Raw genomic sequence first — 20376 nt, 5'->3', positions numbered from 1 at the left:
ACACAGCACACTTTTGTTCTCTTGCTTCTAATCCTTTACATAGTTAATTATTTTTGTTTTTTGTTTTTAATTTGAGAGGTTAGTGCCTAAGTGGTAGGCAGATTATAGATCAGAGCAGATTATTCCTGAGGGTTTTTATGGTAGTCTGTATAGGGAAAAGAACCTTGAAGTGAATGTCTCAATACATAGGTTCTGCTCTAGTTCATTCATGTTGAGGCTATGGGTGTAGCCCTACCTGTTGATTTTCAAATGTTCAATGCCAATGCTAATCTGTAATAAATCTAATCTATAATTGATTCTCTCAGTTCTCAGTTGGAATGACTCTCAAGATCTCTGAGTTCCTATTGCCTAGTTACAGCTCTGAACACATTCTGTCTCTATAAAGTTACTCAAGTGGATGCCTTCATTTAATGACAACAAACCTTTCCTTAGAAACCAGGACTCTTTCGGTTGCAAATGGCAGAAACTCAAGTCAGACTGGCTTAAGGAATAAGGGGCTTTATTGGCTCAAGAAACTAGAAAATCAAGGAGCAAGACTGGCTTTAGGCATGGGCTTCCACTCAGGAACTTGCCCCCTCTCCATCTCATGAGTCTGCTTTCTTCTGTTTGGGCTTTATTCTTAGGAGAGCTTTCCCCTCTGGTGGTAGGGTGACTACTGGTAACCTCAGGCTGACTTTTTCCAGCTGAGTAGTAACTCCAACAGAAGGGAGCTTCCCTTTCTCAGTAATTTTACCAGATGTGCTGAGGCTGATGCCCATTGACCTGGCTTGGGTCACTTTTCCATCCATGAGTCAATCACTGTAAGGACAGGGGAATTAATTTTCCTAGTAGCTAAACCTGAGTTGTTTGCCAACCTTTGGAGTTAGAGGATAGAAGCAACCCCACCCAAACCATATAAACTGAGAAAAATCTGGAGCCTACTTAAAAGAAAGGAGATATGGATGCTGCCCAGGTAGAACAGTGTGCTAAGCACGGTATGCAAGTTCAAACAAGACACTGTACAGCTATCCAGTAATAATGTAATTGATTTAGGAGGTAGACACAGTTAATTTCAGTGTATTTTAGTAAGTACTGAGTTTGAAGGGGTGTTCAGGAGATGGAAACATTCATAGAAGGGTTGTTTAGGTGCCCAGTCTTCTTGAAGGCCTTGGAAAGTTGCCTAGAAGAGAGAACGTCTTGGTGGAGGATTGAAAGAAAGTTAAGAGCTGCCCTGATTTAGAATGAAAAAAAAATGGGAAGGGCATTTTATCCTATGAGAATAGTGTGAACAAAGAGTGGGCACATTGTAGGTCATTATTTTCAGATCATAGGTGGAAAGTGGTGAGAGATGAGGCTGGAGAAGTAGGTAAGGTCTAGGTCATGGGGACTTCTTAGATCATGTGAAAGAGCATGATCTAGTTGATGGGGAGCACTGAAGGAAAGAGGGATGATCAGCTCTGGTCTTAGACAACTGGTTGGCATTATGGAAGATGGGTTTAAGATGAGCCAGATCAGAAACAGGGAAAACAGAGTGCTGTTGCCATAAAGGGGATCTAAACTCAAGTGGTAGTAATAGGAAGAGGAGGGGTAGATTGGGGAAATACATTGGGTAAACTCAGACCATGTTGGTGATTAATTGGAAAGGGAAGAATCTACGATGGCTCTCATATTTGGCTTAGGCGAATGATATACAATTGCTCCTCTAAGCTTTAGGGAATAAAATAGGGTGAAATACTTGGAGGTAGGAAGAGAAGAATGATGAATTCCAGTTTTGTACATGTTGTTTGTGAGATGCCTATAGAATAACTTGATGCATACATCCAGCAGGCTGTTGGAATGTGTTATCTTCAGGAGATGTCAGTGCTGGAAATAAGGATTCAGGAGTCACCAGCAGGTAGGGAATATTTAAAAATCACTGAAATAGGATGGGTTGAGAGGAGAGGGAGTAGGGTGAGACAAGTAGAGAGCCAACACTAGAATTCCAAGTAATATTGGTGTTTAAGGGACTGTGAAAGGAGGATCATGACACATAAGAGCCTGAGGAGGGATGCTTTCAAGGGCTGGGGGAGAACCAGAAGATAGTGGTGGTAGGAAAGTCAAAACTAGAGACACTCCAAAGGTCCATTATCAGGAGAATGGATAAATTGTGGTATACGTATAAAGTGAAGTAATAACAGCAAGAAATAAGAATGAACTACTGATACTTGCAAAACATGGATAAATCTGGCAGACAGTATGCTGTGCATAAAGAAGCCAGACACACAAGTTAGAATTTACTTAGGATTCCATTTACTTGAATTTTAAGAGCAGGTAAAATTATCTTTTAGTAAGACAGAAGAGTGGTTACTTTTGGGCAGGAGAAGGAGGACTCTTTTGTGCCCTAGATGGGAACTCTCTAGCAGTATTGACTAGGAAGGGGCATGAAAGGGCCTTCTAGGGTGGTGGGAATGTTCTGTATCTTGATCAGCATTGCAGGTGTGCAGGCATATACACATGTAAATAATTTTCCTGTTGTGCTCTGAAGATTTGTGTACTTCATTGTATGTAAAAACAGCCAAAGGATTAGAGAATTTCAAGGAAGAATTAGTGGACAGTAGTGTTAAGTGTTGCAGAGAGAACTAGTGAACTAAATAATGAAAAGCTACATGGCATGTTCAGATGAGAACAAGAGGACCAGCTTTCATGATGCTGACATGTTCCTGGTAGGTGCCTAGTAATCCTGATGAGCTGAATTGAACTGATAATGGACAATAATCTTTTCTAATTTAGGCAAGAAATACTGCCTACAAATGGATTAGTACATCTCTGGCCAAGCCAATGAAAGAGAAGGAAGAAAAACAGTTGGAAACAGAAAGAACCGAGCAAATCAATAATAATTCAATAGAGGTAACCACAGCAACAAAGCCTTTTTCTTTTTTTTTAAATAGATAGCAATGTGAATATTACATTCAGGCTACTAGGCACCTTCTGTTTTTTGTTGCATTGCTCTCCATAATTTCAACCTTGTGATCCAAGCTTGCAACACCTAAGTTCCAGACTATAGGGTAAAAGAAGAAGTGAAGTAGAAAACATACAAATGATGTATATGTGTTGTATCACAAGGAAAGTTCCCTGAAGCTGCACAAGGCATTTATTATCTAAATCTTTGGCCAAAACTTAGTCCCATGGTCACAACTGATTTAAGCATCTGTTTTTACAGCTATGAACTCAGCTGTAAAATTGCATCCCTGCTATATAAGAAGAGGAGGTTCACTGAAGGGCAGCCACTAGTCTCTGCTGCTTCCAAGATATTGAATCCTTCAGTATAAGAGAAGCAGTTTCCTCTGTGCTAATAAAACTATGCTTTGTTTTTTTTCCATACAGGATATCCATGCATTTGCAATCAAGAGCCTAGCAGAACTGACTGCCAGCTCAATTGAACTGTTTCACAAAACAGCAGCATTAGTTCTGCATGGCCAGAAGCAGGAAGTGACAGCCATAGAAAGGAGCAGAACCCTTTCCCAGTAAGTGTAATGATTATCCGTCTAAATGATGCAAATTGCTGAAAGAATGGTCTCTACTTATTTCCAAAGTTTTAGAAACTTCCCTCTCAATAAAATGCAGTTCACTTTGCACCATTCAAGTATTTGAGATTTGTTCATTTTGGGTTTTAGTCAATAAATAGCTGAGGGTATTGTTTTTTGTTTTGTTTTGTTTTATTAAGGTATCATTGATACACAATATTATAAAGGTTTCAAATGAGCAACATTGTTACATTTACCCATATTATGAAGTACCCCCTCACACACCCCATTGCAGTCACTGTCCATCAGCATAGTAAGATGCTATATGGTCACTACTTATCTTCTCTACTATACTGCCTTCCCAGTGACCCCCCTGCATTATGTGTGCTAATCATAATGCCGCTTAATCCCCTTCTCCCTCCCACCTCATCTCTCCTCCTCACCCCCTTCTTTTTGGTAAACACTAGTCCCTTCTTGGAGTCTGTGAGTCTGCTGTTGTTTTGTTTCTTCAGTTTTGCTTGGTTGTTATACTCCACAAATGAATGAAATAATTTGTACTTGTTTTTCTCCACCTGGCTTATTTCACTGAGCATAATGCCCTCCAGCTCCATCCATGTTGTTGCAAATGGTAGGATTTGGTTTCTTCCTATGGCTGAATAATACTCCATTGTGTATATGTACAATATCTTTTTTTTAACTTAAGATATCATCAGTATACACTTTCATGAAGGTTTCACACAAAAAACATTGTAGTTACTACAGTCACTCATATTATCAAGTCCCCCTCATACCCCACGGAAGTCACTATCCATCAGTGTAGTAAGATGCCACAGAGACACTACTTTTCTTCTCTGTGCTACTTTGTCTTCCCCGTGACCCCCACAACACACACCATGTGTACCAAACATAATACCCCTCAATCCCCTTCTCCCTTCCTCCCCAACCCCTCCCCTTTGGTAACTGCTAGTCCCTTCTTGACTCTGTGAGTCTGCTGCTGTTTTGTCCCATTTGTTCATTTTTGCTTTTGTTTTCCTTGCCCAAGGAAATGTATTCAGGAAAAAGTTTCTCATGTTTATATTCAAGAGATTTTTAGCTATGTTTTCTTCTAAGAGTTTTATGGTTTCATGACTTACATTCAGGTTGATCCATTTTAAGTTTACTTTTGTGTATGGAGTTAGTGATCCAGTTTCATTCTCTTAAATGTAGCTGTCCAGTTTTGCCAACACCAGTTTTTGAAGAGTTTGTCATTTCCCCATTGTATATCCATGGCTCCTTTATTGTGTATTTATTAACCGTATATGCTTGGGTTTATATCTGGGCTCTCTATTCTATTCCATTGAACTATGAGTCTGTTCTTGTGCCAGTGCCAAATTGTCTTGATTACTGTGGCTTTGTAGTAGAGTTTGAAGTTGGGGAGCATAATCATTATGCCCAGCTTTATTTTTCCTTCTCAGGATTGCTTCGGCTATTTGGGGTCTTTTGTGGTTCTATATGAATATTTATTTTTTATTTTGTTTATTTTAGTGTCATTAATATAAAATCACATAGTGAACAACATTGTGGTTACTAGATTCCCCCCATTATCAAGTCCCCACCACATACCCCATTACAGTCACTGTCCAGCAGAGTAGTAACATGCTATAGAGTTACTACTTGTCTTCTCTATGATATACTGCCTTCCCCATGCCCCCCCGCCCTACGGTATGTGTGCTAATCGTAAGGCCCCTTATTCCCTGTCTCCTTCCCTTCGTACCCATGCTCCCCAGTCCCTTTCCCTTTGGTAACTGTTAGTCCATTCTTGGGTTCTGTGAGTCTGCTGCTGTTTTATTCATTCAGTTTTTGCTTTGTTCTCATGCTCCACAGATGACTGAAATCATCTGATACTTGTCTTTCTCTGCCTGGCTTATTTCACTGAGCATAATAACCTCTAATTCCATCTATGTTGTTGCAAATGGTAGGATTTGTTTTCTTATGGCTGAATAATATTCCATTGTGTATATGTACCACATCTTCTTTATCCATTCATCTACTGATGGACACTTAGGTTGCTTCCAATTCTTCGCTATTGTAAATAGTGCTGCAATAAACACAGGGGTGCCTATGTCTTTTTGAAACTGGTGTCCTGCATTCTTAGGGTAAATTCCTAGGAGTGGAATTCCTGGGTCAAATGGTATTTCTATTTTTAGTCTTTTGAAAACCCTTCATACTGCTTTCCACAATGGTTGAACTAATTTACATTCCCACCAGCAGTGTAGGAGGATTCCCCTTTCTCTGCATCCTTGCCAGCATTTGTTGTTCCTAGTCTTTTCTATGTTGGCCATCCTAACTAGTGTGAGGTGATATCTCATTATGGTTTTAATTTGCATTTATTTAATGATTAGCAATGTGGAGCATCTTTTCATGTGCCTGTTGGCCATCTGAATTTCTTCTTTGGAGAAGTATCTGTTCATATCCTCTGCCCATTTTTTAATAGGGTTAATTGCTTTTTGGTTGTTGAGGCGTGTGAGTTCTTTATATATTTTGGATGTTAATCTCTTGTTAGATATGTCATTTACAAATATATTCTCCCAAACTGTAGGAGGCCTTTTTGTTCTGCTGATGGTGTCCTTTGCTGTACAGAAGCTTTTTAGCTTGATGTAGTCCCATTTGTTCATTTTGCTTTTGTTTCCCTTAACTGAGGAGATATGTTCAGGAAAAAGTTGCTCATGTTTATATTCAAGAGATTTTTTGCCTGTTTTCTTCTAAGAGTTTTATGGTTTCATGACTTACATTCAGGTCTTTGATCCATTTTGAGTTGACTTTTGTGTATGGGGTTAGACAATAATCCAGTTTCATTCTCTTTCATTTAGCTGTCCAGTTTTGCCAACACCTGTTTTTGAAGAGGCTGTCATTTCCCCATTGTATATCCATGGCTCCTTTATCATATATTAATTGACCATATATGCTTGGGTTTATATCTGGACTCTCTATTCTGTTCCATTGGTCTGTGGCTCTGTTCTTGTGCCAGTACCAAATTATCTTGATTACTGTGGCTTTGTAGTAGAGCTTGAAGTCAGGAAGCATAATCTCCCTGCCTTATTCTTCCTTTTCAGGATTGCTTTGGCTATTTGGGATCTTCTGTGGTTCCATATGAATTTTAGAACTATTTGCTCTAGTTCCTTGAAGAATGCTTTTGGTATTTTGATAGGGATTGCATTGAATCTGAAGACTGCTTTAGGCAGGATGGCCATTTTGACAATATTCATTCTTCCTATCCATGAGCACGAGATGTGTTGTTTCCATTTATTGGTTTCTTCTTTAATTTCTCTGATGAGTGTTTTGTAGTTTTCAGAGTATAGGCCTTTTACCTCCTTAGTTGGTTTATTCCTAGGTATTTATTCTTTTTGATGCAATTGTGAATGGAATTGTTTTCCTGATTTCTCTTTCTGCTAGTTCATTGTTAGTGTATAGCAATGCAACAGATTTCTGTGTATTAATTTTGTATACCGCAACTTTGCTGATTTCAGATATTAGATTAGTAGTTTTGGAGTGGATTATTTAGGGATTTTTATGTGCAATATCATGTCATCCATAAACAGGGACAGTTTAACTTCTTCTTTGCCAGTCTGGATGCCTTTTATTTCTTGGTGTTGTCTGATTGCCATGTCTAGGAGCTCCAGAACTGTGTTGAATAAAAGTCGGGAGAGTGGGCATCCTTGTCTTGTTCCCGATCATAAAGGAAAAGCTTTCAGCTTCTCACTGTTAAGTATAATGTTGGCTGTGGGTTTGTTGTATATGACCTTTATTATGTTGAGGTAGTTGCCCTCTGTACCCATTTTGTTGAGAGTTTTTATCATGAATGGATGTTGAATTTTGTCGAATGCTTTCTTGGCATTTATGGAGATGATCATGTGGGTTTTGTCCTTTTTGTTTATGTGGTGGATGATGTTGATGAATTTTCCAATGTTGTACCATTCTTGTATCCCTGGAATAAATCCTACTTGATCATGATGGGTGATCTTTTTGATGTATTTTTAAATTGAGTTTGCTAATATTTTGTTGAGTATTTTTGCATCTGTGTTCATCAGGGATATTGATCTGTAATTTTCTTTTTCTTGTGGTGTTTTTGCCTGGTTTTGGTATTAGAGTGATGCTGGCCTCATAGAATGAGTTTGGGAGTATTCCCTCCTCTTCTACTTTTTGGAAAACTTTAAGGGGAGTGGGTATTAGGTCTTCACTAAATGTTTGATAAAATTCAGCGGTGAAGCCATCCGGTCCATGGCTTTTGTTCTTAGGTAGTTTTTTGATTACCAATTCAATTTTGTTGCTGGTGATTGGTCTATTCATATTTTCTGTTTCTTCTTGGGTCAGCCTTGGAAGGTTGTATTTTTCTAGAAAGTTGTCCATTTCTTCTAGTTTATCCAGTTTGTTAGCATAAAATTTTTCATAGTATTCTGTCATAATTCTTTGTATTTCTGTGGTGTCTATAGTGATTTTTCCATTTTCATTTCTCATTCTTTTTATGTGTGTAGACTCTGTTTTTTTTTTTTGGTCTGTCTGGCTAGTGTTTTATCTATTTTGTTTATTTTCTCGAAGAACCAGCTCCTTCTTTCACTGATTCTTTCTATTGTTTTATTCTCAATTTTATTTATTTCTGCTCATCTTTATTATGTCCCTCCTTCTTCTGACTTTGGTACTCATTTGTTCTTTTTTAGTTTCTTTAATTGTGAGTTTAGACTGTACATATTGGATTGTTCTTCTTTCCTGAGGTAAGCCTGTATTGCAGTAAATTTCCCTCTTAGCACAGCCTTCACTGCATCCTGCAGATTTTGCAGTGCGGTTATTTATCTCCATATATTGCTTGATGTCTGTTTTTATTTGGTAATTGATCCATTGATTATTTAAGAGTATGTTGTTAAACCTCCATGTGTTTGTGGGCTTTTTTGTTTTCTTTGCATAATTTATTTCTAGTTTCATACCTTTGTAGTATGAGAAGTTGTTTGGTACAATTCAAATGTTTTTGAATTTACTGAGACTTTTTGTGGCCTAGTTCATGATCTATTCTTGAAAATGTTCCATGTGCACTTGAGAAGAATGTGTATCCTGTTGCTTTTGGATGTAGTGTTCCGTAGATGTTTGTTAGGTCCATCTGTTCTAAGGTGTGGTTGAATGCCTCTAGTTCCTTACTTATTTTCTGTCTGGTTGATCTGTCCTTTGGAGTGAGTGGTGTATTGAAGTCTCTTATTTCCCCCTATAATTCTGTTAGTATTTGTTCCACATATGTAGGTGCTCCTATGTTGGGTGCATAGATATTTATAATGGTTATATCCTCTTGTTGGACTAGCCCCTGTATCATGATGTAATGTCCTTCTTTGTCTCTTGTTACTTTCTTTTGAAGTCTATTTTTTCTTGTACAGGTACTGCAACTCCTGCTTTTTTCTCCCTATTATTTGTATGAAATACCTTTTTCCATCCCTTCACTTTTAGTCTGTGTATGTCTTTGGGTTTAAAATTAGTCTCTTGTAGGCAGAATAAAGATGGGTCTTGTTTTTTTATCCATTCAGTGACTCTGTTCTTGATTGGTGCATTCAGACCATTTACATTTAGGGTGATTATTGATAGGTATGTACTGATTGCCATTGTAGGCTTTAGATTCGTGGTTTCCAACGATTCAAGGGTAACTTCCTTGCTATCTAACATACTAATTTAACTCACTTAGTATGCTATTACAAACACAATCTAAAGGTTCTTTTTATTTTCCTCCTTTTTCTTCCTCCTCCATTCTTCGTATATTAGGTGTCATGTTCTGTACTCTTTGTCAATCCCTTGACTGACTTTGGGGGTAGTTGATTTGATTTTGCATCTGCTTAGTAATTAATTGTTCTACTTTCTTTACTGTGGGCTTATTTCCTCTGTTGACAGCTATTTCTCCTTAGGAACAGGTCTATCTATAGCAGTCCCTCCAAAATACACTGTAGGTACAATATGTGGGAGGTAAATTCTGTCAGTTTTTGCTTATCTGGAAATTGTTTAATTCCTCCTTCAAATTTAAATGATAATATTGCTGGGTAGAGTATTCTTGGTTCAGGCCCTCCTTTTTCATTGCATTAAATATATCATGCCACTCCCTTCTGGCCTGTAAGGTTCTTGTTACGAATTCTGATGATAGCCTGGTGGGTTTTCCTTTGTAGGTGATATTTTTTTCTCTCTTTGCTGCCTTTAGTACTTATCCTTGTCCTTGATCTTTGCCATTTTAATTATTCTGTGTCTTGGTGTTGTCTTCCTTGGGTCCCTTGTTTTGGAATATCTGTGCACCTGCATGGCCTGAGAGGCTATCTCCTCCCCTAGATTGGGGAGGTTTTCAGCAATTACCCCCTCAAAGACACTTTCTATCCCTTTTTTTCTCTCTTCTTTTTGTGATACCCCTATAATGCGAATATTATTCCTTTTGGATTTGTCTCACAGCTCTCTTAATATTTTTCTTTCATTCCTAGAGATCCTTTTTTCTCTCTTTGCCTCAGGTTCTTTGTATTCCTGTTGTTTAATTTCTGTTTCATTTACTGTTTCTTCTACCTCATCTAATCTGCTGTTAAATCCCTCCACTGTATGTTTCATTTTGGAGACTGTATTTTTCAATGTTTCTATCTCTTTCTTGAAGTCCTCCCTGAGGTCTACAGTATTTTTCTGTAGCTCTCTGAGCATGTTTATTATTTTTATTTTGAAATCTTTATGGGGAAGATTGGTGTTTTCAAAAGTTTCAGTTCACCCTTTTTTTGGTATTGGAGGGATTTTGCTTTGTACTAAGTTTTTTGCCCTTTCCTATTCCTAATGATTCCTATGGGATAATAACTTTGTGTAGGCAGTGCCCTCTATTTCCCAAAAACTCTACTCCCTGGAGCTGCTTAACTCCTGGAGTGATGGCAGGGGTCACAGGCGCACGGCACCAGTGCCTGCCATGAGGAGAGAGCTCTTTCCTGCTTCCTGGCGGCAGTGCCTGCCTCCACTGCCAGGGCCAGTGAGCTGAGTGTTTAGGGAGGAGGCTCTGTGCTACACCCTTGTAGTTGCTGTAGGCGGGGCCTCCCTCCAGCTGGCCTGGTGCATTGGCAAGGGCAGCTGTTTTGTGAACTGGTGCTGACCAGGAGGAAGGAGCATCAGGATGCGTATCGCAGTGGGGGACCTCGGTGCTGTGTTGCTAGCCAGGGGATGGAGTATGTGAAGCTTCTGAAAGTTCCCAAGCTGCTGGGCTGAGTGTTCCAGGATGATTTTGTACACCTGTCCTTTCTCCGGAGCAGCAAGTTCTGTGTAAACCTTGCCCCTTCAGTAGCGCTCTTGCTGTTGGGAAGTCTTTTAATGTGCCCATCTTTCTTTTGTCCCAAAATGGCTGGTTGTGGGTACCTGTTCTCCACAAGTGGCTGGAATCTCAGTGTCTCCCAGTATTCTGCCTATATTTGCTTTCCAACCCCTCTAATCTCCAGAGCACCTTGTAATGTGGGTGTGTGCTACTGGAGTAGATTTCCAGAGGTGGGTATTTAGCAGCCCTGGGCTTCCACTCCCTCCCTGCTCCATTTCTCTTCCTCCCACCTGTGAGCTGGGGTTGGGGAAGGCTTGGGTCCTGCCGGATCGCATCTTTGCTACTTTACCCTTTTCAGTATATGGTTTTGGGCATAGGTTTCTGCCTCACTTCTCATGCTGCCATCTTGTTTAATCTTGTTTTGTAATTTTTTTTCGTTGAGCCATAAGTCTACATTATATATCTGCCCTTCTTTATTAACCAACTCATACTCTGAAAACTAGTTCTTCTCAAATTATTCATCTTAGTAGGAATAGAATTTTGCATAAAGAAAAACAGAAAATAGCTCTGAGAACCTCAATTCTTAATCATAGTTTTATTAGTTACTGAGTGCTAATTATATGCCAGGCAGCATGTTAAGGAATTTACATGTCTCATTTCTAATTTTTACATCAACTCTAAACGTAAGTGATTAGTGCAGCTTTGAAAATGAGGAAACACATACAAGAAGTTAAGTTATCTGCTCAGGTTATGCTGACTGGGAATTAAACCCAGGTCTCACTAAGTCCAGAAACCCTTTTTTCTTCCTTACCATATAGCTGATTTTAATAGGATGTACTTATTCACAGGAGGAAGAAAAAAGACCTACTGCTTTCTAAATAAATCTCCTAATTAAATGATGAGAATTTTCTTTGGAAAAAGAAATATGTGTGAGAGTGTCTAGTGGTTTATATTGAGGCTCTTGATATTCTCAAGACCACTTCTTCACCTATAGCGTTGCTGTCTCTCTATGCTGTCCCACAAGGGGACTTGGTTTTATCTTCAATATCTTTTGGGTGAGTGACTTACAACCCCAAAGCAGCCTGTTCTGTGGGAAAGTGGCAATTTCCACTGCTTGGAATGTTCTGATCCTGGCTCACTCCCTCGCAGAAGGACGAGGTTTCCATTCAAACCCTACCTTTTTAGAGGGGCCTTCTTTCACCATCTATTCTAAAATATAGTTTGTTCTACTATTCTCTAATCTTTTACTTGCTTTATTTTCTTAGCTGATATCACCATCTAGTGCATATATATTAATGTGAATGCATCTATGTATGTATGTTTATATGTCTGTATATGTTTATATGTTTATATGTGTGTATATATATACCTACATTTACACTGTGTGTGTGTACATACATCCATATGTATTTATAGTATCCCCATTATTTAGTAAATACGTTAAAATCCATGAAAACTGACACCTTACTTGTTTAATGATATATCCCCAGTGCTTAGAACAGTACTTGGCACATAAAAGACTTTCAGTAAATATTTGTTGAATGAATGAATGAATACAGTTACTTTAACTATATAGTTGACCCTTGAATAAACAGGTTTGAGCTGCACAGGTTCACTTGTATGTCAATTTTTTTCAATAAATGTATTATTTGAGAAATTTTTTTGAGATTCATGACAGTTTGGAAAAACATTTTCTTTAGCTTATTATAAGAATACAGTAATACGTTAAAATCCATGAAACTGGAACTTTACTTGTTTAATGATATATCCCCAGTTCTTAGAACAGTACCTGGCACATAAAAAACTTTCAGTAAATATTTGTTGAATGAATGAATGAATACATTTACTTTAACTATATAGTTGACCCTTGAATAAATAGGTATATTATACATATATAACATGTATAACATTTAAAAATGAGTTAATTGACTTTAGATCATTGGTAAGGCTTCGGGTCAGCAGTAGTCTGTTAGTTGTAGTTCTTGGGGAGTCAAAAGTTATATGCAGATTTTGTATTGTGCTGGGAGTCCTGCATTGTTCAAGAATCAACTGTATCTCTAAATGGAATATAGAGTCTTTTAAATGCTATCTTGTCTTCCTTAAAATGTATTTTAGTTATTTCCTTTGATTTAACTTTAAAGTATAGCACTCTATAGAGGATTTTGCAGAAAAATGTTTTCCTAAGGACTGAACCTCCTCTTTCTGTAACATGAGTGCCTGCTCAAATGGGTCACCAAATACTAAATTAAGCTGCTGTTTTAGGCATATGTACTACTACCTTGAACAGCTTTCTTCTTTCACATTTAGTACCAGGAATGATTTTTTTCTTCTGACAGTTATTACATATAGCTTATTAAAAAAGAGAAAGAAAAAAAAAAAAAAGAAAGAAACTCTCCTGACTTTTCTCCTTTCTTTCCTAGGATGACAGTTGTGTTATGTGAGGAGTTGTCCTCTCTGTCTAAAGAGTTCACCACCTGCCTAACAACTGCTGGGGTAAGAAGTCACACCTCTTATTGGGGCACTGTCATCTTCTTTTTAAACAACTTTATTAAGATATAGCTTACATACCACATTCAGTGGTTTTTAGTATATGTGCAGAGTTGTGCAGCATCACCATAATCTAATTTTAAACCATTTCATCATCCCCCAGAAAACCTCATCCCATTAGCAGTCACTCACATTCCTTCCTCTCCATACTCTTCTAGCCCTAAGCAGTGCTGACCTACTTTCTGTCTATGCATTTGCCTGTTTGGACATTTCATATAAATGGGATCATACAATATGTACTTTGTTCCTGGTTTCTTTCACTTAGAATAATGTTTTTGAAGTTCATCCACACTGTAGCACATATCTGTACTTACTTTTATTACCAAATAATGCCCTATTTTATGGATATATAACACATTTTATTTATCTGTTCATCAGTTGATACAGGTGTTTGAATGTTTCCAATTTTTGGCTGTAATGAATAATGTTGATATGAGCATACATACATATTTTCATTTCTCTTGGGTGGATAGCCAGGAGTGGAATTGCTGGATCATATGGGTGATATGGGCCACTGAGGAACTGCCAGACTCTTTTCCAGAGTGGTTGTTCCGTTTTACAGTCTTGCCAGCAGTGTATGAGTGCTCCGGTTTCTCCATATCCTTGACAACACTCGTTATTGTCTGTTTTTTAAAAAATTTTAGCCATCTTGGTAGATATGAAGTAGTTATCTCATTGTTTTTATTTGCATTTCCCTGATGGCTGATGATATTGAGCATGTTTTCATGTGCTTGTTGGCTACATGTATATGTCTTTTTGAGTCTTTTGTCTACTTTTAAACTGGGTTATTTGTCTTTTTATTATTATTTTTTTAATTGGGTTTGTTATTATTATTTGTCCTTTTATCATTTAATTATTTGATTTTATTCTTCATATATTCTGGGTAGAAGTTCCTTATCAGATACATGATATGCACATATTTTCTCCCAGTCCATGAGTTATCTTTTCACTGTCTTGATAATGTGTCTGCACAAAAATTTTTAATGTTGACAGAGTCCAGCTTTTCAGTATTCTCTTTTATCACTGATGTTTTTGGTATTGAATCTAAAGAATCATTGCCTAACCCAAGTCATGAAGTCTTACTCCTCCTGTTTTTTTCTCAGAGTTTGATGTTATAGCCCTTCATACTTGGGTAGGGCATAAAGTAGGGGTCCAACTTCATTCTTCTGCATGTGGATATTCAGTTGTCAAAGCACCATTTGTTGAAAAGTTTTCACCTATTGAATTGTCTTGGCTCTTTTTTCAAAAATCAGTTGAACATAGATGAATGGGTTTATTTCTGGACTGTCATTTCTGTTCCATTGATCCTTGTGTGTGTCCCTGTGCCAGTACCATTGTCTTGATTACTTTAGTTTTGTACTAAGTCTTGAAATCAAGAACTGTAAGTCTTCCAATGTTGTTTTTCTTTTCCAAGAGTTTAAAATTTTTAGGGGGAGGGCCTGTGCATTTTCATATGAATTTTAGGGTCAGCTTGTCTATGTCTGATTTTTGAAGTTCATTTTTTTTTTTATTAACTGCAGTATATTTTGTACTGTCCACTGAGACCTGTACTGGAAATGTAGACCTTGATAACAGTAAAAACAAAGTTTGACTCTAGTTTTAAGGAACAGCCCCTTTCTTTGATTCTGACAACTCATATTTTGAAGTTGCCAGCCAGTAGGAGAGTTGTAGTTAAAGTTTTTTGGTTTCTTTTTTCTTTAAAGGAATTGTAAAAATTTATTAAATATGTGTGAACTATGGAAGATGATCCAAAAATCAGCAATCACAAATTAGGATAAAATCAAGAGTATTTTTAAAAGGGCAACTGAACATCACTTTGTAGTAAACTAAACTCAGAAATAAAGAGGAAAGATTGGTAGTTGCAGAGGCAGGGGATTTGGGGATGGGGTGGGCAAAGTGGGTGAAGGAGGTCAAAGGTACAAATTTGCAATTATAAAATAAATAAGTCATCGGAGTATAATGTACAGCATGGTGATGATACTTAATACCATATTGCATACTTGAAAATTGCTAAGAGAGTAGATCTTAAAAGTTCTCATTACAAGATAAAATTATGTAAATATGTATGGTAATGGGTGTTAACTAGACTTATTGTGACCATTTTTGCAATATATGTAGATATCAGACCTGAGCAACATAGTGTTGTATTCAATTATACCTCAATTTGAATGAATCACTTTGTAATAAGTATATGTGTCAGTGTGGCAACAAAGCCCTTTAATTTATTTTAGTTAAGAACATGGCCCAATTTAATTTGTCTTACCTTGAGTTTAGACTACTCCTATGGTGTGTAATCCTGTGATATAACTTCATTTTCCCTTTTAAAAGAGCTTTTCTGTTTCTGAAGTTCTGAGGTATACTAAGGCTACATCTTTCTATTTGTTTTATGACACTTTAACCCAAAAAGTCAACTATAAGGTGCTAACAAAAGCACCTTAAATTTGTGTTATTTCCATGTTTTCCAAGCAGTTCCTCTTAAAAACCACTGAGTATTTTGAGCACATGTTCCATATGTGCATATTTTGTTTTAAATTTTTTCCAAAATTTTCTAGTCAAATGTACCATTTCTTCCAAATGAAGATACTTTTTTAAAGTCAGTAAAACACTACAAAGCAGTACATTTTCAATTTGGATAGCACAGAAAGATGTAAAGAAAAGTTTAAAGCACTTCCAGAGACAATATTTTGCTCTGTCTCAGTACAAACTTCTCCTATGCTTATATTTATATATAGGGGTATGTGTATGTTTTTGTGTGTGTGTTTCAAAGTGGGATCATACTCTGCATATTGTTTTTTCAATCTACTCACTTAGCACTGTATCCTTTATTCTAGGTCAAAGAAAAGGCAGATATCCTTAATCCGTTAATCACTGCAGTATTTCTAGAGGTTAGTAGTAGTTGTTTTTATGTCTCTTTTAGGGCATTAATATTAACTCACCATAAGTCTTTATATTTTAGCTTTTTGTTTTTTTCAGCAGATTGGTAGTTTAGCCATGTTGATGCAGATAAGAACAAAATGGTATATAGTTGGTGCATTTTGCTTGTTCGTTAATTACAAAGTGTAAAGATGAAGCTATTGGGTAAAGTGCAAAGGAAGACGCAGTAGGCTGTCATTCCTAACACTACCCCTTGGCAGTGAATGGACAATTCTCAGTAATGAAACACCTTCTGGAGACCATCTGGCAAACATGAAGGGCTGAAAATTACGAACAGGCAAGATTTGGTGCAAAACAAAACAATCAAAAACAAAACATTTTGTCTTTTTTCTTGCCAAGAAATTTGCTTTGTTTTGTCAGAGAGGTACCTGTATTTACATAATCCTCCACAGTCCTTTAGATTTAAGGAGGTTTGGGTGGTTTAAGTCCATGGAAAAGGGAGACGAAGAGCATCCCATGGTCAGTTACGTTGCCTCCAGGCGTGATGCTTTCTGGATTCCATGTTTAAGAACTCTGTCCTGTGGATGAATTTTGCAAATAATGTACATGTTTGATCTATTTAAAACATTTAAGTCTGTGGGGATAAAATATATTTGATAATTGGTTAGGTTTTAAATATGAATTGAAAAGAGTTTTTTAACTTAAACTGTTACTTCTTTAGTTTTGAATTCTTTTAAAATTATCACCAAGGAAATGCCTTTAATTCCTTAACTATACAGTTTTCTTTGAACAGTCAGTGAAATTATTCTGATTACTCAAGCAATTAAAAAAAAACTTTGTGATTTCATAGATGTTAGAGTGGTATTCATAAGAGATGTTTGCAAACCAGGAGCCCAGTCCTGTCCTGAGTCTCCTCTGGTTTGTTGTATGACCCTGGACTTAGAAATCTCATTATCTTTATGTGTCAATTAAGAGATCTAACTGGTGATCTCTGAAGTCTCTTTTGGCTGGAAAACTCAGTGCCAAATGTCACCCTGAAGTTCAAAAAGGAGTGTGTACCACTGATAAGTACAAAAGAGGCAAACGCACTTGATAGATGTTTCCTATGATATTTTAAATTGGTTACTCTTGGTTTGTAGATTTGAAACTCTTTGTCCTTGAACTTACACATTTTTATCTGGATGTGATGTAGTCTCTATCTTCTAGGTCAGAACTTGTCAGATATAAATGAAGTCTGGCAAACTCTGAGCATTGAAACTCTTTTAGTAATGGGGTTTTTGTTGTTTGAATAATGCTTCTCATAAATATGTCTGTTATACCAGATGGAAATGTATTTATACTGTATATCTTTGAAAGCAGTAGTCTTTGTTCATATTTGTGAGCACCTATTTTGTGTTCACTGATTGTGTTGAGTCCATGGAAGAATTGCTGTGACAATGGACTGGAAATACTGTTGGTGTGGGATTCATAGCCTGCTGAAATCCTCTTTGAGTAATTGACTAAAATGCTGTGATATAATCTCCCCATTCAATAAAGGACTAAATAAGCTTTGACTGCTGAGTTTGTGCAGGAAGTCAAAGAATGGCTGTCATTTCCAAGGGGCAAGTCGTATAGAAATGCTGACATTCTTTTTTGGTGCTGTCATATCATCTTAAGAGCTCGATCATTCTTTCCCATATAACTTTACTGAAATGGTTTGCATGCTTATTTGTGAGGCTATAGATTCAGTTAGATTGTAAAATTTAATCTGTTTTTTGTTATCTTATAGTGTATTTTTTCTTTTAAGTGACTGTGATATTTTCTTTTTCTTGTTTTGCAATCCCAGGCATCAAACAGTGCTTCCTACATTCAGGATGCATTTCAGCTGCTCTTCCCCGTGCTGGAGATGTCCCTCATTGAGAACAAAACTAAACCACCAGAGGCGCGAGCGGTAGGTCCAGAGACCTTAGTCAGGACACTGAAGAGCAGAGAAGATTCAACCAGAGACTTCTGATGGCCAAAAAATGCCACTCTCTTTGGGGTACCCCTGTAAAAGTGAGAGAGAAGGGTTATTTTAGTATTTAAAAATTCAGGCAGGAGAGCATGTTTAAAGGAAGTTTGTTGACTTCACTGTTTGGCTGAATATTCAGGTCTTCACACTTTTCTTCCCAGTTGTTATGTTAGTGAGTTATTTGAAAAGAAACTTTTATAGAAAGTTAAATAATAATTCTAGATAAAGGTTAGTGGGACACTCAAGCAAAAATATTGGTCTTTCTTTGACATGATACTAAACACTGACTTCACAGGTATATGATTTTGCAACCCATGGATTGTTTGTTAAGAGAAAAACTAATCTGGTATTCTAGAATTCACAAGCTTGATCTATTAATGCCATGTACTTTCTCCATTCTATAATAAAATCCATGGCTTTAAGAACACTAAGTATATATAAACTGTTATGATTGCTCTTTATTACATGAGTTCTTGGAATTGGTTAGAAAATTTCATCTGCTCTTTAATGCTCAGTTGATGTTTAGCATTGAGGAGAAACTTAGGGAATATACTTAAAACCACATGGGCTAACTATAGCAAAGAGCCCTTTGGCCTCAAATTGTTCTCCCATCCCAAGATGATAAGCTTCAGGTTGTAGTTGACCCCCGTGCAACTGGATTAAAGACTAGTAAGTGCAATTCAGAGAAACGATTTCATGTTTGCCGATATTCTGTGTCTCTCCAGGATGTTTTTCGTGCACACTATATGTGCAGGATAAATTCTGTAATAGCCAACTCCAAAGGAGTGTTGAAGCTCTTTTAGTAATGGGATTTTTGTTGTTTGAATATTGTTGAAGTGGACTGTGGAGTCCCATAGAAATAATGTTCATTTATAACAGGATTTAAACTATAATACACAATATGTTTTTCCTCACCCTTTTTGTTCTGTTTGTTTTAATATACTCTTTAGCATGTATGTAAATAGTACTTTTATCTTTCAGATCTTAAACTGTCTTTTGCTCTCTTCAACATTTTAAGAGATTAATAAGGTGTCATCTTCCTAAAAGCTATTTTGGTATCCTCTCTTTTTTAAAAAATTCTCCAACTCTTTGTGTTTTTTAATGATTTAGGTAACTTGTGTGAGCTCTGCCAGTCATTTCTAAAGCCTTTAAATAAAATGTGGCAGTTGTGTCAATGATCTTTTCACTTACCTTTCCAAACATAAGCGCCAATATCTCAGACCAAAGAAACTGCAAAATGAAGATGTAACATAGATGGATATCAGGACTGTTTCTGTGTAACCACCTTATTTGGGCTGGGGGCAGTTTATAAGAAGGAGGAAAATAAATAGATAGGACTAAAAAGTACATCAATAATCCTAACATGTTAATCTGCTTATATTCAAATATGAACAGAAAAGTTTTTGAACATTTCTTTTTATGGACAAATGTAACCCTTCCCAAACTGAGTAATTCTGAAATTTCAGAAAAACAAGTTGCCTTGTGGCTAACAAACCTGGTTTCCCCAGCCCTGTTTTGTTTCTTCAAGCTCAGTTGCTGTGTCTGAACCTGGATCCTTTGAGTGAGGTATTCCTTGGTCACACTGCATACTACCTATTCAGACTCTTGTACAATGACAATCTGTGGTTTTTACTCATTGATCTAGAAATATATCTAAGGTTTTTGTTTCAAGAAGATGGATATAGTTAAGGGTGACAGAACAGTGGCTCTTTTTATGCACTTAATTCGATTAGAGCCCTGAATTTGACCAGTTTTAGATAAGATTTTACCAAATGTGAATGTAGTCACCTTCCCCTCACCCACACAAATGTTTCTTAATGAATTTAGACCACCAATGAAATGATGAAAGGACCTGTTAATTCTGAGGAACAATGGTTGCCTTTCACTTAGACTATACTGAAAAAGGTTGAAAGTTCCTTGATTCAGTAGACTGCAGAGAAATAAAAGCATAAACATTCATTGATAGGGAAAGTAAATTCAGGGGACACTTTGGAGCCAGTTGGATTATGGTAACATAGATCATTATTCCCTTTGGGGTGGGTGCATGATGTAGTTTCTTGATGATACCTACTCTTTGGTGTTACATCCTTTACATTTTCTCGTGTCTAGGACTTACTACTGTGTCCTCTATGTGATACCCTCTTCCCAATATACTTAACACTTTGGTAGTTGAAGTGTTCAGTTATTACTAGGGTAGGTGCTTTTCTTATTAT

General features: G+C 37.0%; 1 protein-coding gene across 4 annotated transcripts in view; it reads left to right on the top strand.

Annotated features, from left to right (window-relative positions):
- Positions 1-19338, top strand: part of FAM114A2 (family with sequence similarity 114 member A2) — an 84841-nt gene extending 65503 nt beyond the window's left edge. For all 4 annotated transcript variants that reach the window (XM_036909178.2, XM_057491027.1, XM_036909101.2 and 1 more), the window contains 5 exons: positions 2749-2865; positions 3343-3482; positions 13173-13245; positions 16131-16184; positions 17999-19338. In XM_036909178.2, coding sequence (XP_036765073.2) covers positions 2749-2865; positions 3343-3482; positions 13173-13245; positions 16131-16184; positions 17999-18166 — 552 coding nt within the window. In that variant the 3' untranslated portion in view covers positions 18167-19338. The remainder of the gene's footprint in view (positions 1-2748; positions 2866-3342; positions 3483-13172; positions 13246-16130; positions 16185-17998) is intronic.
- The last annotated feature ends 1038 nt before the right edge of the window (positions 19339-20376 follow it).

This window comes from Manis pentadactyla, chromosome 2, assembly GCF_030020395.1.
Source record: "Manis pentadactyla isolate mManPen7 chromosome 2, mManPen7.hap1, whole genome shotgun sequence".
Lineage (NCBI taxonomy): Eukaryota > Metazoa > Chordata > Mammalia > Pholidota > Manidae > Manis > Manis pentadactyla.
This window is presented reverse-complemented; position numbering and strand designations above follow the sequence as displayed.